The sequence below is a fragment of the Lycorma delicatula genome, chromosome 10 (genome assembly GCF_047948215.1).
Source record: "Lycorma delicatula isolate Av1 chromosome 10, ASM4794821v1, whole genome shotgun sequence".
Taxonomy (NCBI): domain Eukaryota; kingdom Metazoa; phylum Arthropoda; class Insecta; order Hemiptera; family Fulgoridae; genus Lycorma; species Lycorma delicatula.
Window position 1 is genome coordinate 8,630,502 of NC_134464.1, and position 27,836 is coordinate 8,658,337.

The 27,836-nt window shown below is 32.0% G+C and overlaps 1 protein-coding gene across 1 annotated transcript in view; it reads right to left on the bottom strand.

Annotated features, from left to right (window-relative positions):
* Positions 1-27,836, bottom strand: part of LOC142331555 (insulin receptor-like) — a 746,136-nt gene that overhangs the window by 12,965 nt on the left and 705,335 nt on the right. Inside the window, exon 4 of the mRNA XM_075377541.1 lies at positions 2,426-2,699. Within this exon, the coding sequence (XP_075233656.1) occupies positions 2,426-2,699 (274 nt within the window). The remainder of the gene's footprint in view (positions 1-2,425; positions 2,700-27,836) is intronic.

Below are 27,836 nucleotides of genomic sequence, written 5' to 3' on the forward strand. Positions count from 1 at the left end.
GTAATAATCAAATCAATTGATAACAAATAACAACATATCATTATGGCATATAGATTTATTTTAGGTGCTGCTCAATGGTGGAGTAATAGTGTCTCAACCTTTCATCTGGAGGTTTTGAAATTGAGTCCTGACCAGGCATTGCATTTTTTACATACTAAAAAAATTCATTAATCAACGACAAGTAACTGTTGTTGGATGACAGTTTGTTGTTGCTGTGTAAATAAATAGATAATAATAAATTAAAATTTTATTTATTGTAATAATTTTTGGTTTTAGTGTTTGGTAACAATTAAGACATCACATAATTATACATATTCATAACATTACAAACAAATACAGAATTCATTAAAAAAATATTTATCTCTAATGCAAATAACTATATAGAGCAACTGAACAGTACTGCTTCTTCATCTGGATAAATAGTTAGTTTTATTAAATAATACATAACATTGTCATAGTCTCTAATATTGAAGGATCTAGGAAGAACAATTACCATTGCATTAAAGTCTGTTGAGTATAATTTTAAATCAAGTGAATTAAGTTGGCTCAAATATTGATGTATCTTGGGTAATGTTTATAAATCACACTTTTTATATTAAAATGCACTTACACAGAAAACAGCCTGAATATATGCACTTATATGTATGAGGTTGTTTGTCAAAAGAATAGTTTTATAACTGGAACTTATACAGTATATTTATTCAGTTTAAAAGTAAAACAAGTTTTTAAAAATAAATAAGTTACATCAATTGTTGTGGCTGTTAGCTAATAATAAATGCCAACAGAATGGAAAGAAAGCATATCGAACAATGTTTAACTTCAATGATTGATGGACGGTTTCAGCTGTTGACTTATTTCTATTTCACATTCTTCAATATCCAGGATGTAGAATTGAGCGTTCTGGAATCCTGAGAGTTGTAAGGAATACAATTTATCATCTTAAGCAGAATACAAAACTGATTTTTAATATTGTTGATTCATTATATGTGTAAACAAAAATAATAATTTATAACACCAGATAGAAATAGCAAAAATATGGGATTTTCTGTAAGTTACATGTCCTAACTGAACAGTTTGTAGGCAAGTTTAACACGAGATACAAGTCGCACCCAAAACTGGTGCTGCTATTTTCAAGAATAACAAGCATCTAATGCCTGGCTTTTCAGCAGAAGTAAGGAATGAAGTGATTTTCCATTATCGTTTTTACTAAGCCTAACCTAAATTTGCAGGTCAATATGTCAAGTTCACCAAAATGCAGGTGACATTCAATACTGCACAAAACATTGTTACTCTCAAAAAAGAATTATAAAAATACCTATTGATATCTTATGAAAGATTTTATCTTAGTTGTGAATTTTAAACTTGTTAAAATCAATTTTCAATTACTAAGAAACCTTTCTAAGGTTATCATATAAGAAATATTTAGGTCCTCTGTAAATGTACCAGTGTTTATTAAATTGCATCCATTTAAAAAAAAAAAATGATTGATGCCAAGATCAGAACTATACAGTGGGTGCATCAAAACTTTCTGGGTAAGCTCTTTCAATTTTAGATGGGTCACCAAAGATATGTGTGGATCTAGAGTTTCTTGATGGAAGATCACACCTTTCCTATCAATCAGTTTTGGTCACTTTATCTCTATTGTTTGGTAATGTTTTTCAGCTACTGACAGTAGAGGTTAGAATCAATCATTTGACCGAGCGGTAGCAGCGCATAGTGAGTAATTTCTTTTCATTCCCATCATACACCTATTATAACCTTTCTTTGGGGTATGTTCCTGGCTTCTCACTCATTTTACGCAGCATCACCTCGCTTTGTTCATGACCATTTCTGTACATGATGGAGTTTTCATAGCAGTAAAGTCTCAAAGATAGTTTGATTTTGTTCTGTTTTAGCAATGATTGGCAGATGGAGTTTTTCCATTACATTTTTCATCATTAAATCATGTGAATTGTTAAACCCAAACATCGAGTTTTTTTCATCCAGTTTTCTTCAAATAGTTTAAAACTATTTTGTGCTCGATGTTTAGTTTATTATTGATATCAAGAATGCTAATTTGCCAATCTTTCTTAAAAAATTTCAAGATTGAAAACGCTTGAACTGGCTTTGGGTCATATGTACTAATACCACATCATCATGTCCATAAACATCGCACATGTTTTTAGCAGACTGAATTGCATCCTTCCCTTTTTTGTAATAAAATTTCAAAGTGTCATGAATTTCGTTTTTATTTTCACCCATTTTCAAGGTGCAATAAGTTTTAAACTAATATTATTACCTTTCAAAAATACTGAAAATTTGATTAATAGTACTGGAATTATGCGATCCTAAACCACCTACCGAGAGAACATGAAGAAACATTTTCCCCAACCCCATATTTATTATTTAGTAACGCGTTAAAAAAAAACTAAAAACAAATACTTACGTTCCGCTAGGGCATGATCGTTCACATCTATTTCCATCAACTAATACACCACTACACACATAACAATCTTTATTAGTAGATCCAGAACATCCTCCAAGACATAATTCGTTACATTTATTGCGTTCATTAGACATTTGACATGTTGAACTATTCCAACAACCTTTATCTTTACAACGTGATTCACAACTTGGACATAATGGTTTATTATCAATTTTATAATTACTTCCTTTCTCAGCTATTAAATCCCACTCCACCGTATTTACATAACAAAGGTCTGTAATAAAAAAAAGAATCAAAATTATTATTGTTATTAAACAATATAAAATTATGAAAGAAAAATGCATAAATTATGATTTTTAAGATTGAGGTTGATGCCAAATTAAAAATAACTTACAAATCCTTAATTTGGTGACAACTTCAAAAAGTTTAAATATATAATTGAAAAAATTTCATTTTCTAATGTATTTATTGTCAGTTTAATTATTACTATTATTATTATTTTTAATAAATGACACCAAACATATTAACCTATGAAAAAAAAAGCATTCATAACTTAGGTGTAACCACAGTGGGGGGTGCTTCCCCCCCTGGCTCATTAAGTCAAATGGAAAATTATAGGTCAATATCAAAGTTATAATAGTACTGCACAGCAAGAAAGCACATATGAATTGTGGCGGGTGCGCTCTCTGATGAACGAGTGGGGAACTGGTGGTTCAAAGTCTGGATGGTATGTGATAAGATTATACAATGTTTGAGGTTGGATTTAGCCGAAAAGTTCTAAATCAAATCACTTTTGAAATGGCTCAAGGCTCATAAGAGGCAATGAAAAATGGATCACATCAACCAATACTGTGACGAAAGATAGTCGTCAAAGTGAGGTGAAGCTCTGCAAGAAAATATAGGGGCCAAAATTAAGTTTCTCCAATTACTAATAAGAAAACAGTTTATAAAAAATGTTTTTTTATAATTTCAAGTTTAATATACAGTTCAGGGATTACTTGTGTGATTAAGTGTCATACTTCTGCTTTTATGCATTCGTGGATATGTTTAGCCACTGAACTACATATTTTTTTCAAATAAAGTTATGTGTTATCTTAATATATGAATCATCTGTTACAATTCTTTTGAAGAAAAAAATCCCAGCACTCTTTTTTTTTGTGATCCTACACTATATGTGAATCCTAGTACATTATACGAGGATTTTCATCAGATCAATTTGAATAATTATCAAGTATCAAGGAAATTCTTCATGGACAGCAACAGTATCACATTAGTTTTCCACCGACCCTGAAGAATAGAACTCACTTTTGTTTTTGCATACTTAAATTCTACTGTTCTCAACATAAATAAAAAAATAAAAAAACTGAATAACAATCTAATAATTTAATTATATCAACTGACTACTTTTTAAAATTTCCATCTGTTACAAAATTTAAATCAGCATGCAGAAGAGACTGATTTTTAACCCACCGTGTATATTAATTCTCAAGAATTAATAAAAATATTCTTCCCTTTATAATTTTCATAGTAAAACTACACATAAGCTTTGTATGTTATCGGTCACATTTAAAGTCAATCGAAAGTACTGTATATATATATGACTTCTCTGGGGAAAATTTTCTTATCTCCACTTTTATTATAAAAAATTACTACTTCAATAATCAGATTTTTGAAGATGTTTAATTATCTGCCTTAATAACTTATATGACTGTCATACAGCAGAGTACTTTTGATTAATATTAGTGGCTTAATATAACGAATGAAAAATAATGGTCAGTAAGTATTTTTATATTTCTCCTAGAACACGTCAATAAAATTTTATGTTTCATTAATTAATTATAGAAAAGACAGTCTATGTAATTATAAAGAAGACACCTTTCTTTAGGGTATCTATTACTTTACAAACAATATTTTGTGCAAAAATTTTAATTTAAAAGATAAAAGGAAATTTTGTTTTCTTTGAATAAATTTTGAAATAAATCTCAAAACCAATACATAAGCGTGTTTCATTCCAAACTGAGACAAATAGATTATTGTTACAAAAGTAGTAAGTTGTCTAAATAATTTTTAAAATAACATAAAATACATAAGATTTCAGTATAATTAATTTGGGACTGGATGTATATAGTTAATATAATTTTAATATATTGTAACAGGACCAGGATCAGGGTAATGAATTTCTTACAATTAAGGAGAAAAAAAGAAAATAATACTGAAAAGAAGAATCCAGAAGAAACTAAAAGGGATTCTTTTTCTTAGAATAACAGGTCCGTTAACAATCTGTTCTTTGTGATACAGACAATGGTACAATGAATTGATCGACCAGAAGGATTTTCTGGAATGAAAATTTCTAAACCAGAATAAGAATTATTTCTAGAATGACTAAAATTTCTAGATTTTAAGAATTTATAGAAAAACGTAAGGGCACGGATGATGAAAATTACTACGCTTCTACAATTAAAGGGATGAGGCGAGTACTGGTTCTGCAGGCAGGCGATATAAATACTGCGTGGGACCGGCATAGAAAGTCAGTAGTTATGCGAGGTCGTGTTCGGCGCAGTCGTAATAACAGGCGATAACAGAGTAGTTTCGCAACCCGAGTTCGATGCGGAGACGGAGATAACAGTCAGCGTTTGGTAACAAGTGAAGAGTACGTCAGAGTATTCCAGCGTGGACACTGGGTGAATGCGGGAAATTGTTCGGTGAGTTCGGTGAGCGGTGAACAGTAGTGAAATATTCTACTCATTAATAACGTGTACGCTAGTTTTACTGCAGACAGTAAAAGTAATAATGTTTGCAGAAAATTGAATTGTATGAACTTTAGACTTTCCTAGTGTTGTTATCTTGATGTTAACGTAATATCAGGTTGTAACCGTGATATAATTTTTTTGGTAAATTGTACTGTATTCTGGTTTTTATAATTTGCTCTCTTTAAACAAATTTTGACCTTTTAATTTGAATTAATATTCTGTATGTTAAACGAATAAGTAGATATTTATTGTCATTATTCCAATCACCATTGTTATATTATTATTATTTATTTTGTTTATGTTACTTAAGGTAATAAATATTGTATTTGTAACAAATTTTTACTGTTGTTAGTCTCTCAATATCCTTGTCAAAATCTTGCTTACTTTAAAATGCCAGACAATAAACTGAACCCACCGGGTTGGTCTACTGGTGAACGCGTCTTCCCAAATCAGCTGATTTGGAAGTCGAGAGTTCCAGCGTTCAAGTCCTAGTAAAGCCAGTTATTTTTACGCGGACTTGAATACTAGATCGTGGATATCGGTGTTCTTTGGTGGTTGGGTTTCAATTAAACACACATCTCAGAAATGGTCGAACTGAAAATGTATCAAGACTACACTTCATTTACACTCATACATATCATCCTCTGAAGTATTATCTGAACGGTAGTTACCGGAGGCTAAACAGGAAAAAGAAAAAAGACAATAAACTGAAACTTTATAATAAAAGCAGTTTGTAAAAAAAGTATAAAAAACTCTATAAAACTTTGTATTTTAGATTTTCCTTTTCTTTTTATAAATTTATTTTCAGTTTTTGGTCATAAAACCTGTTTATGGTCAACATACTTTTGGAATTACGATTATTTAGTAAAATAATCATATAAATTCAATTTTAACACCAAAATCTTTCCAAAAAATTAAAAACAAAAAATTTAATACGTTTTTATTTAAAATGTATAAAAAATAATGTACGCACTAAAAAGAAAAAAATAATTTGCGATTTAAATTTAATAGAAACTAAATATTAAATTATTTTCTTTATAAAATTCATTTATGCTAATGAAAACTACAATAATATTACTTTTTTAAAAAAATCATAAAACAAGGGATTATATTATGTAGCCTAGTTTTATTTACAAAATTAATTTATGTCAATAGAAAGAAGGTTTTAAAGAGTTTTCTTTTCAATATTCATTTCAGGAATAGCAAAAACGTGGAGCGCCCTTAATGATAACGTATAAATTATTTAAATTTACAGGTAAATTTTCTGTACACAAATCCATCATCATTAATTCTTATTAAAGTTTGCAAAATCTATTGCACGACGGGTAGCCGTTCCAATGAATCCGGCGATCGTTTCAATTTGTTTGATTTAATAAAAACATCCAGAGAAAATTAGATTTTTGTAAGTGTACTTTTTTATGAAAGATATTAAAAAACCCATTAATAAGGACGAAACTCAAGTAGGATTAACTTTCATTGAATTTATTAGTGGCTAGATTTATGCTTACTATATCTTTTTACAAAATCCTTATTCGAAACTGAAAATTTAATCAAACAATAATTTTCTACGCATTCATTTACTTTTTCTGTTTCTTATATGAAATGATACATAGCTATAATATTTAGAAAAAAAAACAGGAAAATGAACATAAATAGATATGCACTTAATCAGATGTATTTTATATAAATAATGGTAATTTTAAATGTGCACCAAATTTATAAAGATGGTTTGTACTTATACCAATGTGTTACGATCATTTGGGAACCCAAGTCTTTTATTATTCGTGAAACAAAATCGTTGATGAATAAAGTAAAGAAAACATAACGATTCGGTTAAAAAATAGCGTTATCATAAAAACGTTGTGGGGGAGTGGTAGCCTCTCGGCCTTACATCCGGAGATCCCGGGTTCGAATCCCGGTCAGGCATGGCATTTTTCATATGCTAAAAAATTCGATTTCCATATCCCACGAACAACTTCATGTTTATGTGGCGATATTATCAAACAAAAAAAAAAGTAATATAAAATGATACACGAATCAGTTGGATTCTTCATGATTTAATAGACAAACCGATACGTCTAAATTAGTGGGACTGGCTTTACAGGTAGACCCGATGAGAAAATCGTTGTATGGTATGCTATTTCTGGTAATCATACAGCGATACTTTTGATTTTTTGATCTGACTGCTAATACATTCGTGTACCAGAATTCTACGTTCTAAAAAGCTGACAACTGTGGGTCGTTTCTGTTGCACGGCTTATACACACAACTTAATTAAAAATATTTATCATTCTATTTAAATATAATATTTTTTCGTTTATTTAATCCAATGATTCTAATTAAGCGCACACGCATGCCGTATTTAATTCGCTAGGGTGGCGCGGTACTAACTAAACTAATGTGATTTCACAACTTACCCAGAAAAAATTTCGCTTGTACAGTCGGCAGACTGGTATAGCCGCGAGGCTTAACGCACCAGATACCGAATCGACCAGGTGATCGAGTTTCGAGATCCGGCTAGACCGAGTTACTTTTTAACACTTTAAATATTATTCATTTATTTAATTCTAACGCTCACCTGTGATGACACAACATAGTAGACGTCTACAACAGTATTTTTTGAGGTGGGGGATGCGATTTTGCAAATTATTTTGCAAATATTGTTATATTTTAATGGTTAAAAATGTGCCTAAGAAAAATATGACCTTAATTAGGCGAAAAATCTAGATAATGAGAGTGACCTTACTTTACAGTCTCACTCCTTTGACCTTTTAAATTAAAAATTAAATGGTATCAGTGCCCATATATAGAAGTCATTTGTCCAAATTTGGTCAAAATCGATCCAGTAGTACTGGAAATATGAGGCCAACACCGAACACATACACGCGTACGAACGAACGAACAAACGCACGCACGCACTATACGTACTTACGAATATTAAGATCCGGAAAATTTCCATCCGGTTTTTTGGGTTCCTTAGATGTCAATACGAGCTGCCCAGATTTGTCTAATTTCGATTTTTTTCCTTTACGGCTATTTGAAAGATAGAGTTTACGAATCGAAACGCCACACTATCGATGAACTGAAGGAGAACGTTCAACAAAGAATCAATAGCACTGACAATAAAGTTTTGCCTCAGGCGTCTCTCAGTATGATCGCTTGAGGACAACAGTGCATGTTTGACAAGAGAGTTCAATTCGAACATATTTTGCAAAAATATTGTAAATATATTAACTTTTGCTAATATAAATACAGAATTTAATTCTCGTATTCAGTTTTTCATTTCTTTCATAAAATGTCGCGATTGTGTTTAGTCTGTAGCCATTGCTCGTTTAAGTTGCTAACTGTATATGTTTAATAGTCACAAAACAGTAAATATAGAAGAAACACACACACACACACACACACACACACACTTATTATATACGGCAGACAGCAAGTAGCCTGTTACGTTAATTTTAATAAAAAAAATCTGATGTAGATACCACATGACTTCTTTGTACGCCTATTAAATTACATATACGCATTTTTTGCTGCACTTCATTTAAAGTGATTTCATTCGAAAGTGAGATAAGATCGTCCAATTCTTTAATAAGGTGGACAGTTACACAACTGTTGAAATATTAGTTCTTATTAGCATCAAATATTTATACAATTATTAATTCAGCAATCTTACATGAAATATTACGATAGAGTAGAAGTTCCTTTATTACTCGTATTGCTACATCAGAATTATTCGTATCTTCGTGAGTTGTTGATTAAGAAAAGTTTCAGATTTCTGGTGTGTAGTATAAATAAAAATTAATAATAATTAAACTATTCCATTTAGTGAACTCCTGTATACTGGTCACAAATGACAATTTTGACCTTACGGTGTATAATATTCAGTTTTTATTATTGGATTATTTGGTGAATAATCAAAAATTAAAAAAAAAAAACAATCATTCAGGAAAAAGAGAGAAACATAAAAAATATATCTCAAATAAACGACAAGATAAATATAAAGAGGAAGAAAACGTTAAGACCAAAGAAAAAATAAAAAGATTAAGAAAGGATAATAAATATAAAGAGAAAAAAATTGAAAACTAGAGAACGTGTACACAAATTAAGATCAGAAGAATTATATGAAACCAAAGAGCGATTGAATGACTGGCAACAAACAACAAACGAAATGATGTTCGACTCCGACTTCAGGGAGAATATTGTCCGACAGTATCAGAAGAGTAATGAATTAAAAGATAAGAATTTTTTGTAATTTATTAAAGATCGGGTATGTATGCCTCAGTGTGTATGTTCTTGTGAGGGTTTATTTTCAGTGACACTGCAGTTAACTTTTACGTAGATAAAATTAAACAGGAATTAAACTAAAAATCCAAAAATAATACGATTCTAAATTATAATTTTCAATTAACATTAAATAATCAGATGTTTCACCAAATCTATGTAATAATTCCAATTAAAATACATTTACACATTTATAAAAGTGCATAAAATTATATTTCGCAACTAACTTCTGATTTTTTTTCAAATTTTTTATTGTTATCGAATAATTATTTATTGTAAACTTTTTTTTACAATCACGGGTTAATAATTATTAATAAATCAATATAGTTAAATTAAAAAAAAAATAAAATGAGATGAAATCTGATTAGAACCAATTCGCCTTCCCTTGTAAGATCCAAATATTTCATTAATTAAAATTTTATTTGGCTATAACTCTGGAACAAGTGAAAATAAGTACCACTTATGATACATCGTTGAAACGCTGTCAATGATGGCTTACTACTGCTGTTAAGAAAAAGTCCAAACCCAATGTTTTTTGAGATTTTGGGCTTTTTTGATTACTTTTTGTTCAATCGATTGCTATCAAAAAGGAGGTACACAACTAGATGTTACAACAGTAGTAAATCCAAAATTTCAACATTCTACGGCTAATCATTTTTGAGTTATGCGAGATACGTACATACGTACGTACAGACGTCACGCCGAAACTAGTCAAAATGGATTTAGGCATGGTCAAAATGAATATATCCGTTGAAATCTGAAAACCGAAATTTTTCGCTATCACAATACTTCCTTTACTTCGTACAAGGAAATAAAAAAGTATTCTTGTTACACGAGCATTTCTAGAAATTATAAATAAGTAGTGGTATAACATTTTAAAGAAAACTAGGTTATTTGAAAAAGAATTCAAGTAGAAACGGTTTAAGTATGTCAAGTGTAAAATAAGATCTTTTGTTCGTATATAAATAATTATAAATGAACTTGTTTGTAATGTACCTACTTGAAAATCAAGACTAAGCGTAAGTGGAACAAACATTTTATATGTATAATTTTTATTGAGCATATTATTTTTATTACCGACGTAGATTCAGTATTAAATAATAATTTACGCTATTAAGTATTAAGAACTATATTTATAACGCATAAATATTTATATTTATAAAAATAAATTTATAAATATTTATATTTATATTTGCAGGTGGTTAATCGCCTGCAAATTGGAACTAAACAATTTTACTACCAAAAAAAAAAAAACCTAGCATACAGAATGTTTCAAAGAAATTCAACATAAATTTTCATAAAAATAGTTTGATATTTGAACTATATTTTTACACAAGCTCAAATTAAAAAAAGCTGATGTGGACACCACATGACTTCCTTGTACGCCTATTAAATTACAAATAAACATTTTTTTAAAATGAAAAGTGCATAAAATTTTATTTCATTAATAACTTCTGATATTTTTTCATATTTTTTTTATTTATTGTTATTATTGAATTATTATTTATTGTAAAAACATTTTTACAATCAGGGGTTAATAATTATTAATAAATCAATAAATTTAAATTAAAAAAAAGAAGTTAAAAAAAAGGAGATGAAGTCGGATTCGAACCGATGGGGGCCTTCCTTTCGTAAGATCCAAATATTTCATTAATTAAAATTTCGTTTGGCTATAACTCCGGAACTAATGTAAATAAATACCATTTATGATACATCGTTGAAAAGCTCTCAATAAGGGCTTATTACTGCAGTTAACAAAAAAGTCCAGCATCAAATTTGTTTTGAATTTTGGGGGTTTTTGGACACTTTTGGTCCAGTCGATTGCAATTAAAGGGGAAGGGGGCTGCACATTTCAACTCCGTAGGGGAAGATACCCGCCTAATGACGTTCCGGTCACTACATCCCCCCCGCTCTTGCACAGTTTGGCTTTAACGGGAGTCGTCTATCGCCCTCTGACTTTTTGCATCTCATAGTAATAAGCCAGGCCTCGTTGGGATGCCGCCGATGTAAATGCCTCGGTAGACATTTGCATCGGTAATTTAATAACTCATCCTTTGCCTTCGCTGTAGGCCTCGTCCGGATATCTTGAATGTCCTAACATCGAATCCCTCTGAACTAACTAATCGAGCTCCCGTAAGCGCGAACCCCGCGCCAAGTTCTACTTATTATGAGCCAATTACATGAATGTCTCGAAATTCGAGGCAAAATAAACATAACATACAACCAAACATGTTGATCATGTTGCAACAACGAAATTTAGTCCTAGTTTCCTTATGAAACTCAACTTTACGCTTAAATAAACCCCTGACTTTGGGGGGTATTGGGGGCTGCACAACTAGGTGTTACAACAGTTCTAAATCCAAAATTTCAACATGCTACGGCTAAGTGTTTTTGAGTTATGGAAGATACATACGTACAGCCGTCTCGCCGAAACTAGTCAAAATGGATTCAGGAATGGTCAAAATGGATATTTCCGATGAAATCTGAAAACCGAAATTTTTCGCGATCACAATACTTCCTTTAATTCGTACAAGTAAGTAAAAAATACAAATATTCAGATCACACGTACCTTTAATTACGTAAGTGGTCTCGATACTAATATAATTCGTTAAAATTTAGCCGCCCTTTCATAATTTTTGTTTACTAATGTTTAAAATTTCATTTTCAACTTTAAGATTTGATATGGTGCTTTTTTTTATTTTTTTTCCTGATTAGCCTCCGGTAACTACCGTTCAGATAATACTTCAGAGAATGAATGAGGATGATATGTATGAGTTTGAATGAAGTGTAGTCTTGTACATTCTCAGTTCGACCATACCTGAGATGTGTGGTTAATTGAAACCCAACCGCCAAAGAACACCGGTATCCACGATCTAGTATTCAACTCCGTGTAAAAATAGCTGGCTTTACTAGGACTTGAAAGCTGGAACTCTCGACTTCCAAATCCGCTGATTTGGGAAGACGCGTTCACCACTAGACCAACCCGGTGGGTTTGATTTGGTGCTTGGGGTTCAATTAACCACACGTCTCCGGAATGGTCGGCCTAAGTCTGTACAAGACTATATCTCAATTATATGTCTCATACGAGTATATCATCCTCATCCCATTTGGTAGTGGGGTGTTGGTTACTGTTCACTAGTTGAACAAATTGCAACGAACACATTAGGAAAAATAAAATATAAAAAATATTCTAAAAGGAAAATCATGTAATAACAAACTTTGTTTCTCTACAAATCTTGTTCTCTTCAAAACAAGGATGACAAAAATTTTCTTACAATGCTCCTAGTTTCAGTTGCACCGCCTTATTGAAACCGATGTTTTTACCTAATCCTTTTCTCCTTTTCAAAAGTGTTGTACGAGTTTTTCTACAACGTATTGTACGTTTGATAAGCTTTAATTTTATTTTTAAATGTTCGGTGAAAACTTTTTTGCATTATTTTTCATGCGTCCATTTTCAGTTGTTTTTCGAAATTTGTTTTTGATTGTCTAAAAGTATAGAAGAGTAATTTCTGGGAGTTTTTCAAAATTATTTGATTTTCTATATTTGGAGCCGCTTTCCACTTTTTTCCAGTGGGTATTTCTGTTTACAATAAATCTAATTTATTGTAAAAGTTTTAGAGTAAAAAATATGTACAAAATATTACATATAAAAAAATAATGTTTGTCAATTGCAATATACTGTAAATTAAACTATGCGTATATAATAACAATTATGTAACTAAAAAAGATAAAAAATATATTTTCCAATAAAAACGCAGTTATGTTTTTATTAAACTGGCATGTATTCAAAATTGTTGAGACATAATTATCGCATGTACACAAACAACCAGTATTTTCTTAAAATAGATCTAAACAGAAATTATTAATAAATAATGGTGTTGAATTATCCAATTCTCTTCCAGTTTCCTTGAATTATGTGCGCGCGTGTGTGTGTGTCCGTATGGATATTTATTAGCTAAATAATTATCAGACAATCTAAAAAAAAAAACGATACATTTGATTAGCCTTGGCATTTTTTAACAATAATCTTATCTACATACAGATTATTTTTATGACGTAATTTATTTAATTACATATAATTAAATTCCTAAATCTGAACATTTGCAATAAAAGGCTGACATCCTGCTGATGAAATCTGTTCACCAAGATTGTTTCTAAATCGACTAGTCTCGGGTTCAGTTTCTGAAATTAGTTTGTTGTACTTTTAATTATACACTTTATTCATGAGTATATTGATACCGGAGGAGAAAAGATTATGGAGGTAGAAGAATTTTGTTATTTGGGAAGTAAAATTACTAAAGATGGACGAAGCAGGAGCGATATAAAATGCCGAATAGCACAAGCTAAACGAGCCTTCAGTAAGAAATATAATTTGTTTACATCAAAAATGAATTTAAATGTCAGGAAAAGATTTTTGAAAGTGTATGTTTGGAGTGTCGCTTTATATGGAAGTGAAACTTGGACGATCGGAGTATCTGAGAAGAAAAGATTAGAAGCTTTTGAAATGCGGTGCTATAGGAGAATGTTAAAAATCAGATGGGTGGATAAAGTGACAAATGAAGAGGTATTGCGGCAAATAGATGAAGAAAGTAGCATTTGGAAAAATATAGTTAAAAGAAGAGACAGACTTATAGGCCATATACTAAGGCATCCTGGAATAGTCGCTTTAATATTGGAAGGACAGGTAGAAGGGAAAAATTGTGTAGGCAGGCCACGTTTGGAGTATGTAAAACAAATTGTTGGGGATGTAGGATGTAGAGGGTATACTGAAATCAAACGACTAGCACTAGGATAGGGAATCTTGGAGAGCTGCATCAAACCAGTCAAATGACTGAAGACAAAAAAAAAAAAAAAATATTGATACCAAAGTATCATCTACACAAACGAGAAAGACTATTATTTAAACTTTTGATCTTAAGAAATTACAAATTTGCAGGGAATTCCGCAGAGGATCCAGTTAGGTCGTAGGCAAAGAAAGTGTTTAAAAAATATACTGGGGTTGGAAAAAAAGTAATTTCGGTTTTGAACTGAAAAGCAGTTAACTTTATGTTGTTTTGAAGAACTTCAGTCAATGTTATGATTTTTTTCTTTCGATACTGAATAGCTGTCACTTTTAGCTTACTTCAGAAGAAAATTTCGCGTAATTTTGTTTGAACCTGTAAGTACGTGGCCAATTTTAACACGGACTGCAAAAAACGAATATTTTCGACATATTTTTTTATTTTATTTCCGTAAAGACAAGAAAGCTGCTGAGGTACACAAAGAGATACGTGAAACTTTCATTATCTCTTCTCTTAAGCGATAAACACTATAAACTTATGGCGTTGGTCGGTTAACAGAACGCACATGTCAAAAGCATTTTAAAAAATTTCGTCCTTGAGACTTTTCACTCGAAGATGATCGACCTACTGAAGTTTTATGAAGATTCAACCAAAACCATAATTGAATTGGATCGTCATATAACTGTGCGAGAGATTGCAGAGAGGTTATATGAATCACATATAACGATTGAAAATCACATCGAATGTATTGGACTCGTTAAGAAGCTCGATGTTTGGGTTCCGCATAATACAACGAATCAATATCTTCGATAAATAATCTGAAAGGTAATGAAGTCAACCTTTTTTTGAAACGAATCATCACTGGTAATGTAAAACGGATCGTGTACAATAAGATCAATTGAAAACGATCATGGTCCAAGCGTGATGAACCGTAACGAACCACATCGACAGCCGATTCGTATCAAAAATGTATCACGCTATCAATTTTGTGGGATTTTACAAAGGTGGTGTGTATTTGGAGCTGCTTCAAAATATTGGTTCCAAGGAACCAAATGATGATTCAAATGTTTACTGTCAACTAAATAGTTGTCAACAACTAAACTCGAGAAAACAATAAAAAAAAAACCGACAGAATTAGCTAATCGCACAGGGATCGTGTTCCACCAACGTAAGGTCTCAATACATATTCGGTAACTCGTGGAAAAATTATTGGAGTTTGATTGGGAAATGATGTGTCACTTCCATGTAGCCCTGATCTTACACCATAAGATTACCATTTATTTCGAAGTTTGCAAAGCTCTTTGAATGTTACTCCTTATTGTGGGTTTCGATTATTTTCTAGACGTCACAATAGTAACCATTGATAACACGAAATAAATTGAGCCCTTATAGTCCCAATAAACCGGTTGACGCGGTTTTTCCCGGCAGGCGACCTCGATTATTTCATTCCACATTCAAGAGTTTGATTCCGGCTCCAAATTTCATCACGAATTATTATGCGATATAAAAAAAGTCTTACCTTCCGCAAAAATCTTTGTGAATTCTTACAGATGTGAATTCGAGTATCCTTGCGATTTTGAATCGATCTTCTCGAACACATTTGGGAAAAATTCAGTTTATCATGGATAATCGAATGAACAGTGTCGATACACGCACTAAAGTTTTCAGCAATTTCCAGAATTTTACTACTCTTACGAATAAGATCATTAACGCTATTTTGCAAAGTGTCGTCGAAACTTTCACCGGTCTTCGGCTACGATGAATATCAGTGATACTTTTTCTGTTCGATTTATAAAAATGTGCATGGATTTTTTTATTATACCATTTTAACATTCGCGAGTGAAATACGGCCGGTTTTTAATTTTCAGAAAGTAAAATCTTATCCCAGTGCGCTGATCTTCCACGGCACACGTTTTAAGCGGAGCTATCATTTTTGTTATAAACAAAAGTGGTTATAATAATTGAAATTCTTTTCGAACAGCCGCTAGGGGGTGCTGTTGGACAGGCGGCTTATCTTCGGCGAACATGTAAATTATGCGACCCGGAGGGCTAAGGCCGCCAGAGCCTCGCTATACCCAGTGCTGAACTGTGCCAGCCCGTACCCACTGGCATCTAAGCTCCTCATTTTTCGGCTGTACGTACTGCCGATTCTAACATATGCTTACCCGGCATGGGGGGGGCAGTGTTGAGCTCCTCGCTTCAAAAGAAGATCGAGGCCGTCCAAAACATCGCGTTGCGGACGATCTTTGGAGCTCCGTGGTTCGTCAGGAACGCCACTCTCCGATCTGATGCGAGATTTCAATCCGTGTCCGAGGTGGGGGTGGCGCAGGCGCGCAGACTGTTCGGGAGAGCGGCTGTGTCCGAACACAGTCATCTTCGGGACATCTGCCGAGAGGACCCAACTCCGACAGTTGTAAGGAAGCGGCCTCACGCCGTACTGGACGAACCACCGTGATGGTGCGGTGCGGTAGCCGAAAATCGACAAACCAGGCTTAGGGGCCTCCATATCGCATGAGCCATAAACGGAATAGTGCGTCAGACGCGTTTCCGGGGTCGCGAGTGAAAAGTTTTCGCGAGTTATATAGTTTGAAGACGTCAAACACGGTAAGTCGCGCATAAAACAAAAACGCGGTCTAAATTTAAAAAAACTTACAGTAAGACAAAATATCCCAGCAATTACGACTCCTCCGGAAAAGGGGACGCATTGCTCCCTCCTTATAGCTAGTGCCCCGTTGTGGCGTATTCCTGCTAGCCTATTAAAGAGTTAGCACCGAAAGGACTTCAGTGGACGGTCTGAAGGGGAATTACGTCGGGAGGACAGGCTTTATAAGCCTAGCCTTCCGCGGTCGGCCCATGAAATGGGTTCGATAACGCTGGTTTAACAACGGATTGGAATGCAATTAAATCCCTCTTAAATTCACTAAAATAATAATAGACAAAACTTGAAAAATTAGATCCGAGATTAAAAAAAAAAAAAAAAAAATAACCCTTTTAAAAACAAGCCCGATTAGAATGATCCAGCAGCAAGGGACTCTGTCCAGGTTCTGCGATAAAGTAGGGAGTAATAGACTCCTGCCAACTTTGCATTCCATTCCAACAGTCGCTACTTTCTATGTCAGGGGTGCCAATTTGTGCTTCTATTTGTCTCTTTAATTACCGAACGACTGTCTTTAATTGTTAAATTATAATAGAATTATAGGAAATAAATTATCGAGTCACGATAGTCACACTATTTCAAATTTCATTAAAAATTTAGTAACGCCAACATGTCATATTAATTCATGAAGTCATCACGGACAAATTTCAAGTTTTTACGTAAAAAAATTTCGGAAAAATAAACGATATCCTCTTATTTCTTTTAATATTTATCAAAGTAACACTATCATCCAAAAACATATTTTACATTAAAAATTAAGCGATAGAATTTGTACAAAACATGGCTCATTGAAATACGCATATTTAATTTTTTTTGGGGGGACGAGTTTGTTTTTTGAAAAAAGAAATTATTTCATATTAATTATATGTAAGGATTAAAAAGCAGACTACAGGCGAAGCACGAACATAGTTACGGTTGGCCGCGATACTGTCAACTGCTTGTAGAAAATTCATGCAGCAACGCGCGCTAAGTAGATGCGGGATGACAAATAGGCGGCCACTCGGTAATTGCGGCCAATGTATATATATATATATATATATATACGTACATATCTAAAATCATCCAGTGTAAGATAAGATTTCAAGCACTAATGGTGAGCTCGTGTTGCGTTTACTATAATATTTTATTTAGCGCGTCGTGATTTTTACCGTGGATTTCGTTAGAATAAAGCAAAATCCTCAACAAGAAGTAAACGAAGTAAAGTCCTGGTTCTCTCTCAAATTCTCAAATGAAGGTAATCGTTCTACATGATAACGCCGCTCCAATATCGCTTAAAGGCTTGGGAAATTATCCAAACGTTAGGCTGGGAGGTTATGACATATTCACCTTACATTCCGATTTCGAACCGTCAAATATTTTTTTGTTCGGTTTCTCAAAGGGTTTTTACGTGAAACAAGAATGGCTTCTGCACCAAATTGAACATTTCTTACTATCAGAATAAGAAAACTCAAAGAACGATGGAATACGTGTCTAAATATAGCCGGGAATTATGTTGAAAAGCATCGTTAGCTTTCATTGTCATTGAATAAATAATCATTTTTCTAACGTCATTTGTCTCTTTAAACGACCCTCGTATTACAATAGCACACGACTTATTTTATAGAAGTAATAAATTGTAACCGATAAATATTCTAATTTACGACCGGAAACATATTATATAAGTATAAAAAATAAAAATAGCGTACACATACAGATCTAAAAGTAGTAAATTAATTATTCCGTTTTATGTTGGAGATAAGACTGTGACAAGTACACTTATGAACATTAAAAGCCGATAATGATATTTTATTTATCAACGACGCTATTTTACAAATTACATATATTGTTTTACATTTCAACTTACAAATTCATGAACACAAATAAAATAGGATATAAGAAACAATATATTTATTCTGACATTTACTACCTATTAAAAACGATTTTATAAGTAGTCTTTGAAGATAATATAGTCTTTAATCTATAATAATGTCTTTTTAAAAATAATAACAGAATGATTATTACAAAATATTTCACAGTTTCCTGCTAATGTTTTAGATAAGGCCTATTAAAAATATAATAATGTCACAACTAGAGAATTTTTGTAAAATATTTTATTACAATTTTATTATTAACCCAAAAGTCGCTTGAACGTTAAGAATTATTACTACTTCCATTTTTTTTTGTTTTTTTTTTACAGTGTTGAACGATAGATTTTGTCGGTAAGAAACAGAGATTCTTGATAGGAATTGGCTGAACCATAAAAACAAGCAACCAAAACACGCTCAGCCGGATTGAATACTGCACATTCGTCGCTGTCAAGCAATCGTTTTATTATCCACAGAGAGGAGCTCGTGTAAGACGTTATGCCGTTCCTCCTATAGAAAAGAGTGATTGACCCTTATATTACGTGTATGCAATGGACAATACGATGAATAATACCGATGGACATACCGAATTTCCTATGAACTATAAGAAGTAAATAAAAAATGAAATTGATATTTAGAAATTAGGTATTTTAAACTGTTACAGGCCATCAGCCTGAATAAAAACAAAATGTATCCTAGGGGCAATTTTCAATACAAAACTATGAAAAATAATTTATGTTTAATTAGAACAAATGTATATTATAACGAGCGATTTTCAACGCTCCATATTCGGCAGTTTTTGCTGTTAATGTAGCCATCCAAATGAAACCGTGCCTCGTCGCTGAAATAAACACGATCCAAAATTCAATACCGTTGTCATCAAAAAGAAAACAAAACCAACGACTATACTGTAAACGTTTTCCTTGGTCTACTTCTTTCAATTCTTGAACGACACCGACGCGATAAGTATGCGATTATAATTTTTTGTAGCCCTGAAAGCTGTAGGTAGTGAAAGCCCAGCCTGTGAAGATAATTTTCTAAGCGATTTTCTGGGCGAGCGAGTCATACGTTCTTTTTCATCCTCCAGAACTTCTGCTGTTAACAGTGACGGTTGTGCTTTTCCGATTGTGTACACTCCCGGTCTCTCGAAATTTATAAATCATATGCTTTTTTTGTCTTCAGTCATTTGACTGGTTTGATGCAGTACTCCAAGATTCCCTATCTAGTGCTAGTCGTTTCATTTCGGTATATCCCTTACATCCTAGATCCCTAACAATTTGTTTTACATATTCCAAATGTGGCCTGCCTACACAATTTTTTCCTTCTATCTGTCCCTCCTCCAATATTAAAGCGACTATTCCATGATGCCTTAATATGTGGCCTATAAGTCTGTCTCTTCTTTTAGCTATGTTTTTCAGCAACACCTCTTCATTTGTCCCTTTATTCACCCATCTGATTTTTAACATTCTCTTATAGCACCGCATTTCAAAAGTTTCTAATCGTTTCTTCTCAGATACTCTGATCGCCCAAGTTTCACTTCCATATAAAGCGACACTTCAAACATATACTATCAAAAATCTTTTCCTGACATTTAAATTAATTTTTGATGTAAACAAATTATATTTCTGACTGAAGGCTCGTTTCGCCTGTGCTATTCGGCAATTTATATCGTCCATCTTTAGTAATTCTACTTCCCAAATAACAAAATTCTTCTGCCTCCATAATCTTTTCTCCTCCTATTTTCATATTCAGCGGTCCATCTTTGTTATTTCTACTACATTTCATTACTTTCGTTTTGTTCTTGTTTATTTTCATGCGGTAGTTCTTGCGCAGGACTTCATCCATGCCGTTCATTGTTTCTTCTAAATCCTTTTTACTCTCAGCTAGAATTACTATATCATCAGCAAATCGTAGCATCTTTAGCTTTTCACCTTGTACTATTACTCCGAATCTAAATTGTTCTTTAACATCATTAACTGCTAGTTCCATGTAAAGATTAAAAAGTAACGGGGATAGGGAACATCTTTGTCGGACTCCCTTTTTTATTACTGCTTCTTTCTTATGTTTTTCAATTGTTACTGTTGCTGTTTGGTTCCTGTAAATTTTAGCAATTGTTCTTCTATCTCTGTATTTGAAGCCTAATTTTTTTAAAATGCTGAACATTTTATTCCAGTCTAGTTATCAAATGCCTTTTCTAGGTCTATAAATGCCAAGTATGTTGGCTTGTTTTTCTTTAATCTTCCTTCTACTATTAATCTGAGGCCTAAAATTGCTTCCCTTGTCCTTATACTTTTCCTGAAACCAAATTGGTCTTCTCCCTACACTTAAGTCATACGATATAGTGTAGATTTATTCGGAACTGAAGAACTGGGAAATTTTATTCGAAACTCGTCTTTCACTCGTTCGTAAGATTTATACACGCAATCAATCTCAATAATAAACACACTTTCGTCCTTGGAAAAAGACAACTTAAAACAATTGAGACGAATTTATACCGGTATAGCACTAGTGTTCAAGAAGGCCATTTCAACTCTTACAAGCAGATAAACTTAAGATCAGTGTTGCCAACTGACATGTCGGGAGAAATATAATTTACCTATACGTGACCTCCTTAATCTTAGGGTGCGTCCTTTTTGAAACAGCCATTACATCAAAGAAAATATATAATATAGACATTTGGAAATGTGTTGATAAAAGCTAAAAAGCCAATAGATATTAAAAAAAGATCCGTTTAAATTTATTAAAAGAATTATGTATTTTAAAAAGTCGTCTACGACTTAGTAGAAAAAGATATCATTAAAAAGTATAATATTTTATAAAAAAAACCTTGATAAACTTAAACTAACATTTCCGGAAAATATTTAAAATTATTAAAATAAAATACCATTTAACCTTTTTTTTTCAGAAGGGTTCCTTAAAAAAAAGTACTCTCTTTTCGGATGATTAATTCAAACATAATTAATCATTCACCACAATATACCACTCGTATTTACTCAATCCCGGGTCCTAGAAAATTAGATTTTTTCTGAGTGGATTTCCATTAAAGTTTTTAAAACATAATAAAAACTTTAAAAAATATTTACCTTCAAAGAATTAGTTCTTTAAACAGACGAAAGGACATGGAAATTCCATGAACTTGAAAATGAAGCTTAGATATAACTTTTATCGATCTATTTAAAATATAATTTTATTTTATTCAAAAAAAATTATTAAAATTTTAAATAATATAGTAATAAAATCCTATTCCAAATAAAAATAAATATAAATCTAGATATAAAAACTTTATATTTAATTATTATAAAATTTAATTTAATTACTAATAAATAATGAAAAATAAATTTAAATATAATTTTTAACAAAAGTACAGCGTTCAAAACGTGACGCAACCTTACGGGAAAATGAGTAAGTTTCAGTAGTTGTTGAAAGTGGCCCACACATTTGAATACGATGTTGCACGCTCTTAAAACACATGTAAAGTTTGTTGAGGAACCGCAGCGACACCTCGTTCAATTTCGCTCTGCGATTCGGGAACGGTGTGAGGATGAGTTTTGTAAGCAGCATCCTTAACTTATCTCCTCAAGAAAAAGTCAGGAGAGAATAAATCCTTCGAAATAAACTCCTTCAAAATCACTTATCCATTAAAACACTGATCGGATTACAGATTACACGAACCGCTGACAGAAAGCTATTTGTTTTCCAGTGTCTGCAGCTAACTCGTGAACAACACGAAATCTGTACGGATGCATCATTAAAAAACTTGCGCGATGCCGTATGGGGACTACCGACGGAGAGACAGTGATTGGCTTGACAGGCGTTGCACAGACATCTTGGGTTTAACAAAATATGCCAGCTTCCACGTAATCAGCTTTTTTGGTGTTACCACTTTTTGCTGCATCTGTCGCATTCCCGGTCTCTTGCTATTGCTATTTATGCAATATTATTAATATTTATTCCTTATAAAATATGTATGAAGCGATAAATTTTTTTTAAGTTAATTTATTTTATAGTAAATACATTTTTTCTCGAAATAGTATTTCAATTTTAAAATTTTCTTTTAAAAATGGTCAAGATATTTCTTTCTAATGGAAAAAAGTATACGTAACGAATATAAATATTTTCTATTTTAAGAAACTCTAAAAAAATTTAAAAAAATCTGATGTAGACACCATTTGACTTCCTTGACAACTATTAAATTACATATACACATTTTTAAAAGTTCATACAATTTTATTTAACTAATAACTTCTGTTTTTTTACATATTTCTTTTTATTGTTATTATTGAATTATTATTTATTGTAATTTTTTTTAAATCACAGGATAATAATTATTAATAAAGCAATAAAATTAAATTAAAAAAAAGTTAAAAAAAAAAAAAGGAAATGAAGTCGAATTTCAACCGATGTGCCTTCCCCTTGTAGGATCAAAATATTTCATTAATTAAAATTTTAATTGGCTATAACTATGGAACCGATGAAAATAAGTAACATTTATGATAAATCGTTTGAAAGCTCTCAATGAGGGCTTATTACTGCAGTTAAGAAAAAGTCCAAAATCCAGATTTTTTTTGATTTAGAAATTCAGACGTATAGACGTTACGCCGCGACGAAACTAGTCAAAATGGATTCAGGTATGCTGAAAATGGATATTTCCGTTGAAATCTGAAAACCGAAATTTTTCGCGATCACAGTACTTTCTTTACTTCGTAGAAGGAAGTAAAAAAGGTTTATTAAATTATTTAATTAAAGGGGTTACTTTTAATTAGAGTTATGAGTTAATAAAATCTTTTATTATAATCGGTATTACAATATAATTATTAAATATATTATATATATTTTTATAAACAAATAACCGGTATCTCGTCCAGAAATTTGTAATTTTTTAAAATTAATAAATTCAAAAATAGAACTTGTAAATATATATTCTTTTATTGAAAAGACGAAATAATTGAATAAAATTAATTTTTCAGTTTAGTCCACCCGTTTTTACTTTTCTGTAAATATCTGGATAGAATTTTTTAATAGCAATTATTTATTCTTTGTAAAGAGATATCAGAATACTATTCTGTTTAAATAAATAACGACTGATTGCATTTAATTTTTAATTTTTTTTAATTTCATAAATTGTTAACTGTGTAAGGTTTTTATGTTTCTACATTCATCTCTTGCCATTCCAACTTTTAACTATGTTGTTGGTGTTATTTCATTTCAAAATTAGCAACTACGTGAAATATCAGTCCAGTTATTAAGTGAATAGTGCTACGTAGCTACCTATACATATATATATATATATATATATATACACACATTTATTTATTTTATCTCTAACTTTTCAAATTTTTTTTTTAAAACTGGTTGAAATATATCTGGTTAAAAATGAGGAAATTGCTAACATGTACAGGAACCAAAAAGCAACAGTAACAATCGAAGAACATAAGAAAGAAGCCGTAATAAGAAAGGGAGTCCGACAAGGATGTTCCCTATCTCCGTTACTTTTTAATCTTTACATGGAACTAGCAGTTAATGATGTTAAAGAACAATTTAGATTCGGAGTAACAGTACAAGGTGAAAAGATAAAGATGCTACGATTTGCTGATGATATAGTAATTCTAGCCGAGAGTAAAAAGGATTTACAAGAAACAATGAACGGCATAGATGAAGAAAGAAGCATTTGGAAAAATATAGTTAAAAGAAGAGAGACTTATAGGCCACATAATAAGGCATCCTGGAATAGTCGCTTTAATATTGGAAGGACAGGTAGAAGGGAAAAATTGTGTAGGCAGGCCACGTTTGGAATACGTAAAACAAATTGTTAGGGATGTAGGATGTAGGATAGAAATTTTTTTTAATGATTCGGAATTTATTAAGATACAAAAAAGTAAATATTAAATTATTGAAAAATTTGACGCAGTCTCCAAAAATCCGAAATCTAAATAATCTGATGTGGCCATCACATGACTTCCTTGTATGCCTGTAACGCGTAAATTACATAAATAATTTTTTTTTAAAAATGAAAAGTACATGAAATTTTTTTGTTTAATAACTTCTGATATTTTTTGATTTTTTATTGTTATTATTGAATTATTATCGTATTATAATCAGAGGTTAATAATTATTATTAATACAATATATTAAATTAAAAAAAAAGAGATGAAGTCTGATTCCAACCGATGTGCCTTCACCTTGTAAAATCCAAATATTTCATTAATTAAAATTTTATTCGGCTACAATTCTAGAACCAATGAAAATAAGTACAACTTATGATATATCGTTGAAAAACTGTCAATGAGAGCTTATTACTGAAGTTAAGAAAAAGTCCAAAACCCAATGTTTTTGGGCTTTTTTGGTCACTTTTGGTTCAGTCGATTGCAATCAAAAGGAGAGGTGCATAACTAGATGTTACAACAGTCCTAAATCAAAAATTTCAACATCCTACGGCTAATCGTTTTCGAGTTATGCCAGATAAATACGTACGTATAGACTTCACGCCAAAACTAGTCAAGATGGATTCAGGGATGGTCAAAATGGATATTTCCGTGGAAATATCACAATTTCCTTTACTTCGTACAAGGAAGTAAAAAGAGTTATTTTATAAATAGTTATTTTATTTTTCAGTAGGTTACTTTGAATTAGTTTTAATCAAATGGCCTCTTTTTTAAGTTCACTTATCCAGAATGCTGTAATTCAGTTTATAGTACAAATAAATCACAGTTATTAAGTAAATTTAGTTATTGTAAAAATAACAGTTGAATCATGAATTTCCTAAATTGTTGGTTTTACATTATCTGAACGATTAAAATATTTCTAGTGTTTTCATTATTTCATAATTTTCATATTTAATTTCAAAATAATGAAATTTATTTCTAAACTCCTAAATTTACCGTGAGGTTTAATATTATTCCCTTTCATTCAAATAAAAAGGTCATTAAAAATTTCACCTTTAAGATACATTTTTTTAAAACCTTTTCTTAGGCAGTATTTAGTATTAAAGTGGAAATCAACCTAAAAAAAAGGCTGATCTTATAGGATAAAGTGTTGTATTCCATTAATAAAAGTATTCCATTAAAAGTATTAATACATTAATACTTTTTATGGCTATTCGTGTGATCATCTGAAAAAAATACAATGTTTTTTAACTTGTAGTCACTGTCTAAAGGTCTTCTGGTTTTTACCCACGACGGAATGGAGACGTATATGCGTTTGGGCTAAGTGGTTTTGTGAGTGTGTATGTCTGTTACCATATTCCTCAAAAACTACCCGACTAATTTCGATGCGTTTTCTTGCATTACATGGGTATCACTTCAGAGCAGGTTCTTAGACATGTTTTACAGTTATAAACCACCAGGAGGGACTGCAGTAGATGTCTAAAACGGCTGGGCCGATTTTCATGCGGTTTTTTGCATTACATAGGTATTGACTAAGAGCAGGTTTTTAGATTAGTTTTACGGTTATAAGCCGCCAGGGGGCACAGCAGCAGATATATTTCTTCAAAACTAATATATAACAAACAAATATAAAACAAAAAATATATATTTCTTCGTAGGGTTTTTCAAATTTTTAATTTTACTACTTGCCTAGTTTCTACTTACCCGGCATTATAGCTATATGTAATATAATATATAAGGGAGAGTATGATACTCCAATCAAATTTTGGATATCGCGGTTTTGCAGATCTTTACGTTTCACTGTTCTCCGTTACGTGAAGAGATAATTTTGTTGTTTTTTTGACTGGATTAACAGAGACATATTCTAACTGGATTAACCAATTTTTAGGAAATTTTATACGTTGAATTCTGAATATGTGTCACTGATGACATTTAATTCAATCGGTAAAAAAAGGTCTTATAGATTTCCTATAGTTTAAACATTTTACTCGAAGAATAGTTAAATTTTTTTACATAATTCTAATAAATATTTCACTTTAAATTTCCTCCTAACTAGTATAGTCTGTCGAGGATGAAACCCTCAGTTGTAAAGTTTTATGCAACTAGGAAATTTATCCAAATCGTTGCTGAGTATTTTTATATACGAAGGTAACTGCAACGTAATGAACACTGAAATGTAACAGGAAAACAAAATGTCATCTTGTAGTTTTATTCTCGTACTACTACTATAACATTTCAAAACTCGTTGACCCACGTCCTCTCATTGTCTGTCAGTCACCATTATTATGGTGTCGAGTACACCATTACCGCGTCTAAAATAACGTGTGTAACGACTGAATTTTTAAAAGCGGGAAAAATGAAAGCTAATCAAATCATCATCTAAAAAGCCGTTTACGGAGATGAAACTGTTGATCGAAATACTGTTAGTAGGAGGGAAATAAAACTTCGTTCTTCAGAAGCTAGTAACATTGAGGATGAAATTCGCACTTATCGACCAGTATCTGTGACCGATGAGAAACACCAAAAAGAAGTGGATTTATCGATTCAATATGGCCGCCGCATCTCTGGAAAACGTATCTCCACCCAGGCACATCGAAAAAACGAATAGGACACATTACCACTCACCTAGGCTGCCATAAAATCTGTTCGAATGGGTACCGTGCAAACTCACACGAATGAACAAACAACAACGAAAGGAATGTAGTGAACAGCTTCTGCTTCTGAAATATTGTCTTGGACTTCCTTTTCAATATTATGACGGGAAATGAAATTCGGGTGCAGAATTACGACCCAGAAGAAAAATGGCCGAGCGTGGAATACCGGCACTATGATTCGCTAAAATTCGAAAATCCAAAATACAACCGTTTGCAAATAAAATTATTTTGACATTGTTCTGGGATTTCGAATACACATAAATAACCTGGAAGGGCGGGGTCGACTGTGTAATGTTAAAACACTTTAAGAGTCGTGTATGTCAACCCACCGGGTTGGTCTAGTGGTTAACGCGTCTTCCCAAATCAGCTGATTTGGAAGTCGAGAGTTACAGCGTTCAAGTCCTAGTAAAGCCAGTTATTTTTACACAGATTTGAATACTAGATCGTGGATACCCGTGTTCTTTGGTGGTTGGGTTTCAATTAACCACACATCTCAGAAATGGTCGAACTGAGAATGTATCAAGACTACACTTCATTTACACTCATACATATCATCCTCA